General features: G+C 46.6%; 1 protein-coding gene and 1 non-coding gene across 2 annotated transcripts in view; both read left to right on the forward strand.

The window, feature by feature from the left end:
• The window catches only part of crocc (ciliary rootlet coiled-coil, rootletin), an 18,480-nt gene that overhangs the window by 5,606 nt on the left and 5,303 nt on the right, over nt 1-7,571 (forward strand). The window contains exons 12-30 of the mRNA XM_025060044.1: nt 8-160; nt 405-604; nt 694-876; nt 1,099-1,243; nt 1,341-1,487; nt 1,997-2,227; nt 2,307-2,500; nt 2,590-2,722; nt 2,934-3,134; nt 3,623-3,757; nt 3,897-4,040; nt 4,123-4,361; nt 4,611-4,770; nt 4,853-5,020; nt 5,111-5,534; nt 5,621-5,784; nt 5,864-5,984; nt 6,119-6,282; nt 6,491-6,706. Coding sequence (XP_024915812.1) covers nt 8-160; nt 405-604; nt 694-876; nt 1,099-1,243; nt 1,341-1,487; nt 1,997-2,227; nt 2,307-2,500; nt 2,590-2,722; nt 2,934-3,134; nt 3,623-3,757; nt 3,897-4,040; nt 4,123-4,361; nt 4,611-4,770; nt 4,853-5,020; nt 5,111-5,534; nt 5,621-5,784; nt 5,864-5,984; nt 6,119-6,282; nt 6,491-6,706 — 3,522 coding nt within the window. The remainder of the gene's footprint in view (nt 1-7; nt 161-404; nt 605-693; nt 877-1,098; nt 1,244-1,340; nt 1,488-1,996; nt 2,228-2,306; nt 2,501-2,589; nt 2,723-2,933; nt 3,135-3,622; nt 3,758-3,896; nt 4,041-4,122; nt 4,362-4,610; nt 4,771-4,852; nt 5,021-5,110; nt 5,535-5,620; nt 5,785-5,863; nt 5,985-6,118; nt 6,283-6,490; nt 6,707-7,571) is intronic.
• On the forward strand, nt 7,294-7,366 carry trnak-uuu (transfer RNA lysine (anticodon UUU)). Its single transcript has one exon. It is a non-coding gene; the product is annotated as a tRNA-Lys (tRNA).

Raw genomic sequence — 7,571 nt, forward strand, 5'->3', positions numbered from 1 at the left:
TCTGCTGCTTGCCCTCATGCACAGCTCTCCTCCTCACCGCTATTCCTCTCCTCTGAGGTCGTCCTCCCCCTCTCATTATTCTTCAACGGCTCTTCTTCTGCCAGAAGCAGCTCTCTCTGCTCTACGCTCCGCAGTCACAAACAAGACGCTTCAGCTACAGGTGACATGCACACACACACACACACGTGTGGATTTGGACGGCTGTTCTTGTTAGGTATTGTTGGCCAGATGAGGAGGTCATCACCAGGGTTTTTGTTATAAATGAGTTAATAAATCAAAGCTGATACTAAACAATACAGAAAGTCACTTTACTCCAAGACTTTTGTTGCTGCTGGTGTTTATGTTTAAAAGTCAAAAGTAAGACCTGCTGTTTACTCTATTATATTGCTGTGTTTTTTTGGCAGGATGTTCGAGGTCGTCTGCTCTCGGTCCAGTCGTCATTACAGCAAACGAGGAAGCAGCTTTCAGAGGCAGATTCGGCGAGAAGGTCCACGGAGCAGCAGAACCAGGCGCTGGTCAGAGAGAGGGACGCTGCTCAGAGGGAGAGGGAGAACCTGCAGAAAGACAGGGAGCGTATGAAGCAAGAGAGAGACACCTTGGCCACGTATGGATGAGTCTTCAACTGCTTCACGATCTGAAGTTTGTCAATTTCACATGACTTGACTTCTACCGCCCACATTGTGACTCTTGCAGTGAGAAAGCGAGCCTGGAGAAAACGGTTCACGTAGCTCAGAGCAGCAACAGTATCCTGCTGATGGACTGTGAGCGGCTACAGCTGCAGGTCGCCTCCATACAGAGAGAACGGGATGATGAGAAGGAGGAGAAGGAGGCGGCCATTCAGGAGAGAGACCGGGCGAAGGCAGAGACTCAGAGGATGTGAGTGTTCATATTGTAGTGGATCTTAAAAGATTCAAAACAATCGACAAAGGCCTACACATAAATTATTATTATTATTGTTGTTGTTATTGTAGTACGGAGATCATCGATCAATTCAATTAATATTTACTTATTTGGCTCTACTGGTTTTAGACTAAATAAAAAATCTAATATGAAAAAAATCTTAAAAGCTTAATGTCTGACAACCATGTACTGACACAGACAGAAGCGGTGGGATCACAGCGAGAATCGAGCCTCAGTTCAACGTGGAGAGTTGTCTGCAGTGAAGGAAACTCACCAGCAGGGGGAGGTTGAGAGGCAGCTCTTGGAGCGAGAGAAAGCCCAGTTAACTGAGGCTCTTTCAAAGGTAGGAAAACATAATGTACATACAGTAATACGTGTTTACCGACGTACTGACTTCCCGCATGTTCTTATCATGTTATGACCTGCACTGCCCTCCTCAGGCCGAGACCAGTAATGCAGAGTTGTCTCTGCTCGTTAACAAGCTGCAGTCTGAAGCTGCTGCTCTCAGGGACTCTCTGGACAAACTGGCCAACATGAATGAGAGCCTAGTCCTGGACAAAAGCAACCTCAACACCTTCATACTGCAGGTTGGACATTTATAGAAGTTAATGTTTGTTTGTTTACACCTTCATACTGCAGGTTGGACATTTTTAGAAGTTAATGTTTGTTTGTTTTTTTGGTTAGTGTTCTTGGATAATTATATCTTTCCTTGTGGAGTTTCCATGTTCTCCCTGGGTGGCTGTTTTTTTTTTCTTTACTTTCTTTCGCTCAGTTTCTTCCCACAACTTTACTTTCTTTCGCTCAGTTTCTTCCTGTTGGCCAAAAAAAGGCACAATTAGATAAATTTGGACAATTATGGTCTTAAATTGACCATAGGTTAAGGTTGTTTGTCTCTGTTGGTGGTCTTCATCTCACCTGATGACTGCTGGGATCAGCTCCAGCCTCCCACAACACTGAAAAGGATTAAGAGTTTTGAATCAAACTTATTTTAACAAAAAATAATAATAAAATCAAAGAATTCCTCTTTTGAATTGTAACTAAATTGTTCATGAAAACACCAGCATTATAAACACGTCTGCCCTTCTGTGTCTTGAAGCTGGAGGAGGAGAAGACCCTTCTACTGGCCCAGAAGCGGGAAACGGAGCAGGAGAAGTTCACCCTCAAAGATGAGCTGGTCCGGCTGGAGCAGAACCGTCTGGAGCTGGACTCTGTACGCATCACTCTGCACCAGTCACTGCAGGATGTGGAGCTGAGCCGAACAGGCATGGAGGCGGAGGTTCACAGTCTCAGGGCAGACAGGTTAAAACTGCAGGAGAGAGTCACCCAGGTACAGGACACATGACATCAACCGAGGTCATCACGACATCACACGTCTACATGTTTTAACTTCTCCACGACTTTGACAGCTTTGTGGCGAGGTGACCTCTCTGGGATCAGAGTTAAGTCTTGCCAGAGGAGCAGAACAGAGGAACGAGGTGGCCCTGGAGGAGGTGGGCCGCGGTCGAGCGGAGCTGGCTCGGGAAAAAGCGGGTCTGGTGGTGCAGCTGACGGCCTCCGAGAGAGAAAACACCGTTCTGTCAGAGGAGCTGGCTGCTTTTAGGTGACTCTGTGTTTTTTTTTTACCTTTTGTGTGTGTTTGTGTGTTTGTGCATGTGTAACTCTGTATGTGTGTTTTCTAAAACCCTGCAGGTCTGAGCGGGAGTCTTTGGAGACCAGTCTGTTTGAGGTGCAGCAGCAGCTTTCTCAGGTGGAATCTCGCAGAGAGCAGCTGGAAATAGAAAACCAGAGCCTCAGAGTACGCAGTGAAACCACTGCAGGTGAGTAACGAGGTGCAGTTACGCAACGTTTTTATGCATTTGTAATGGTTTCTTTAACATTAAAACCTTGCACTAAAACCACAAAAAGAAATCTAGATTACAGTTGTGTAGTGAGAAAAAGAACCAGCCACTGGAAAACCAAAAGAGAAACTTCCTGAATTTTTAGAGGAAACAACTCCAGCAGAAGAAACGGTTCCCGAGGCGTATTTCTGATCTCTTGCCTGCTCTGCCTTTCAGGAAGTCATGCGACAGAGCCTGCTGACGGAGCACGAGGTCGCTCTGAGGAAACTCAGGCAGGAGATGGAGGATTATCTCCACAGGGAGCAGAGAGAGAGGGAGGAGCTGCAGGACCAACTGAGTCGCTTCCAGCACGACAGAGATCAGAGTCTGCTGCAGGCAGAGACTGAAAAACAACAGGTCCGATCTGGTTCTGTTCACATCGTCATCATGACAGATGTCAAACAATTCATCGTGATCTAACGAAAACTATAACTTCTGTGAAGGAAGAATAATGTTTATAAATACACAGCATGTACTGTATGGCTTCATCATCCCCTTCTAAGGTGTGTTAGCATAAATTTAATGTTTTCAATCCATCCAATATATTTTTTTTGTGTTTTCAAACACAAAAATAATAGAAAAAAATAATGTAAGCTTATATTTATTTTTTTATTTTTTATCTTTAATTTCTGTACAACAATTATCAATCTCCTTTTGGCTGTCTTTAAAATTCAAATACATGGTACAATACTGCCCTCTACTGGCTATTTGCATTAGTATAAAATTGCCGCCCTTGCAACTAGAGGAAAAAAAATAGAAAGTGAGAAATATAAATAAAATAAAAAGTGATTTTTTTTAAAATTCCCCTCCATTCTCCACCTCTAACAGAAACCTTTTTTTCTCAGGCTCTTTTCCTGAAGGAAGGAGAGAAAACGCTTTTGACTGAGAAGGTGTCCAGTCTGCAGGCCGAACTCTCAGCCGCAGCCCTGGAGACAGAGAGGGTTTACAGGGAAGCAGCACTTTACAAAGAGCAGGAGCAGGTGACAGGATTTTGGTCTGAATTCATCCTCTGCCGTCCTGTGTCACGCCAGCTGGCTTACAAAAATGTAAAAAAATTTAAAACATTTTGTTTGCCAGCTGGCATACAAAAATGTAAAAAAATTTGTTTCATTTTTTCAGATCAGAGTGAGTTCTCTGAACACTGAGCTGCTGGAGCTACGCTCCAAGCTGGAGGACGCAGCAACCGATCACGAGCGTGAACTTCACAGTCTCAGAGAGACTTGTAAGGACTGTCAGTCACGTGCTGATGTTGCCCTCAAAGAGGTAGAGGATCCTGCACTGAGGAGACAGAAACATTTTTTCAGAGATATTAGTCCTAGTCAGTAGGTTGTGTTTCTCCTTCCAGTTAGAGCAGTGCAGAACTTCCCTCTCGGCGAGCAAGGACAGCAGGGACCAGCTGAGACGGGACTTGTTGGACAAGGAGCGGTGTCTCAGTCAAACTCAAGACGCAGCTGAAAACTACAGGAGGGAAAGCACAGACCTACGACGCAACCTCAGTGATGTCAGCAAGGAGAAAGATGCCCTCAGCCAATCAAACGCTAACCTGAGAGAAACTCTGAGAAGTGCAGAAACAGAGAGGATCAGGTCAGGAAGTGGTCACTGGACATTTTTTATCAAGCGTTTTTTAATCATCATTTAAGTTGTTACATCTCTGAAAAGATAGTGGTCACTGGACATTTTTTATCAAGCATTTTTTAATCATGATTTAAATGGTTACATCAAAAGACGTAATTTTATATAACGTTCATTATTTGTTAGACATTAGCTAATTTAGATTTTATGCCTCAAATTCTAAAAACTAAATAAATTGGTTTTTTTGGATGGATCTTTCAGTGTGAAACGACAGTGTGAAGAGAAGGAACAGAGGCTGGCTGTGCTTGAAGAGAGTTTTTCATCTGCTCAGAAGGAGGTGACGGAGCTGCGGAGCTGCCTCAGAGATGTGGAAAGATCACGACTCGAAGCTCGGAGAGAACTCCAGGAGCTGCGGAGACAGGTCTGAAACACTTCTCAGATCTCATCATATTATTACGTCTTTGTTGAAGAGACACAGTAACATTCATTATTCTCAACATTAGCTGAAGGTTATAGACGGGGAGAAGGAGCAAAAGTCCAGAGAGGTGGCAGAGCTGCAGACACGTCTCTCCCTGGAGGAGCACAGAGAGGGAGAAAGGGGGAAGGATGTGTTCACTCTCAAACAGAAGTTAACTGAAGCTGAAGCTGCCAGAGCCTCCCTGAAGAAGGAGGTGGGTTCAACAACACATGGTAGAACAGAAGATACAGGCAGAGGGTAGTGTGACCGCAGATAAACGTTGATATTTTTTGTCATCCTTTAGCTTTCCCTAAGTCAAAAACGTCTCCTGGACTCGGAGTCGTACTGGCGCGCCTGTGAGAGAGAGCTGACGTCTCAGCTGCAGGAGGTCCGCGGCTGCGAGAAGAAGCTCCAGGATGAAGCTAAGAACCTGTCCCTGCGAGCTCAGACAGCTCAGGACAGCGCTGCTCAGTACAGCCTGCAGCTGAGCGAGGCTCAGGGCCGTCTGACCGCCACCGAGGCTGAGCTGACCCGAGCTGAGGCCGGCAGGAGGGAGCTGGAGTTCCGTCTGAGCGGTCTTCAGTCGGCTCTGACCCGTACGCTCGGCATCGGAGCGAACAACAGAAGAGGTCGAGGAAGAAGCCCCGCAGGGAGCTCCACATCTCCAGGCAACATGTCGCGTCACCACAGCATCTCACCGATGCGTAACTCACTCTCGCCTCCTAAAGGTAAGAACGAAACATGCATATTTTTATTTTAAGTACAATTTCTGTGCTTCAGTTACTTCAAATTTCACAAATATATTTTTCTCCAGAGTTTCAAACTAGCACCCCAGACAACACTATAGGCTCAGGAACAGCTTCTCCAGAGAGAGGCATCACTCCTCTGCCCCTCCCTCAACCTGAGTTGGACAACGAGACCCTGAGAAGTGGACTGAGAGACTTCATCCAGGAGCTGCGGGACGCACAGAAGGAGCGGGTAACAGCGCTGCACACGCAACAAAAGTACTGCATGTACCACGACATGTGGTGTGAAGTATTTTTGGTTTATTTTGTAGAGTGATGCTCGATGTCAACTCGGGGTCCTGCAGCGTGAGGTGGAAGAGCTGAGGCGAGAAAGAGACTCCGCCCTGAGTCGTCTCACTCAGCTACAGAACGCAGTCCAAGAATACCAAGAAGGTAATGTAAAGAAACCAGAATAACTTATGCACGAAGTATGTAAAAATACTATTTAAATACCTCATAGTACAACCACGAAGGTAAAGGGCGATAGTCAAAACCACACTGGTGTTTTTCTACGTGTGTGGTTGCAGGACAGCGGGGTCTGGAGGAGCGTCTGACCACGACTCAGATTTTACTGCAGCAGCAGGAGGAGATGGTGAGGAGAGGAGACAAAGAGAGGAGAGCTCTCAGCGACAGAGTGAAGGAGTTGGAGCGACTGCTGCAGGCTTCTGAAGGAGACAGGAAACACATACAGGTACACACACACACACTGACACACACACACACAGTGCTGACTCAGCAGTGACCACTGTGCTGATTAATTCCCTTATGGCAGCAACAAGCAATAACTAACAGGTAAAGCCAAAACAACAGATGCCACAAACACACACACACTGAGTTCCAACAACAGTCGTCATCCCTCCGTGTGTTTACTGTCCCGCGGTCTGCCCAAAATTGTACAGGATCAGCTGAATAAGCAGCGTGCGTCCGAAGCACGGGTGGAGTCGGAGAGGAAGCGTTTGCGGGACGCACTGGACGCCACTGAAGGTCGGGCCACCAGGGTGGAGCTTGGACGTCGCAGTCTGGAGGGGGAGCTGCAGAGACTCAGACTGAGCCTGGGAGACAGGGAGGTGGAGAACCAGGCCTCCCATGAGCGCCATGACTCCCTGCTCAAACAGGTATGACGGGTTGATACGACAAAATGATTACAGAGGTAAGCAATAACTAACAGGTAAAGCCAAAACAACAGATGCCACAAACACACACACACTGAGTTCCAACAACAGTCGTCATCCCTCCGTGTGTTTACTGTCCCGCGGTCTGCCCAAAATTGTACAGGATCAGCTGAATAAGCAGCGTGCGTCCGAAGCACGGGTGGAGTCGGAGAGGAAGCGTTTGCGGGACGCACTGGACGCCACCGAAGGTCGGGCCACCAGGGTGGAGCTTGGACGTCGCAGTCTGGAGGGGGAGCTGCAGAGACTCAGACTGAGCCTGGGAGACAGGGAGGTGGAGAACCAGGCCTCCCATGAGCGCCATGACTCCCTGCTCAAACAGGTATGACGGGTTGATACGACAAAATGATGACAGAGGTTGTCTGTGTCGGTTCTCCGTCATCCAGGTCATTTAATCCAAAAATAGTTACTGGCAGTCGCACTAGTAACTTCCTAGCTCCACACTTTATAAAACCAAACATCAGCAGCATCTGTGCCAGTTGGTGATTGATTCCTGGCTCATTTGTTTCTGTCAGGAGGCTTCACTGCACAGAGCCCGGATAGCTCAGTCGGTAGAGCATCAGACTTTTAATCTGAGGGTCCAGGGTTCAAGTCCCTGTTCGGGCGTGAATTTTTTTTTTTTTTTTTACGGGCAATTTCAGTCTCTCAGTGGTTAAGGAAGCAGACTTGGTTTAAAACTGGACACCAAGCTGTGGTGTGCTGTGTCTCAATGGCAAATAATAATTCACTTCACTTCACTAGATCTAAAGCTAATCAGAAATGTTTTGTCTTTCAAGATGACTCCATGAAAATTGTTAATTGCTTTGACTTT

The sequence above is a fragment of the Cynoglossus semilaevis genome, chromosome 11 (assembly GCF_000523025.1).
Source record: "Cynoglossus semilaevis isolate Cse_v1.0 chromosome 11, Cse_v1.0, whole genome shotgun sequence".
Taxonomy (NCBI): domain Eukaryota; kingdom Metazoa; phylum Chordata; class Actinopteri; order Pleuronectiformes; family Cynoglossidae; genus Cynoglossus; species Cynoglossus semilaevis.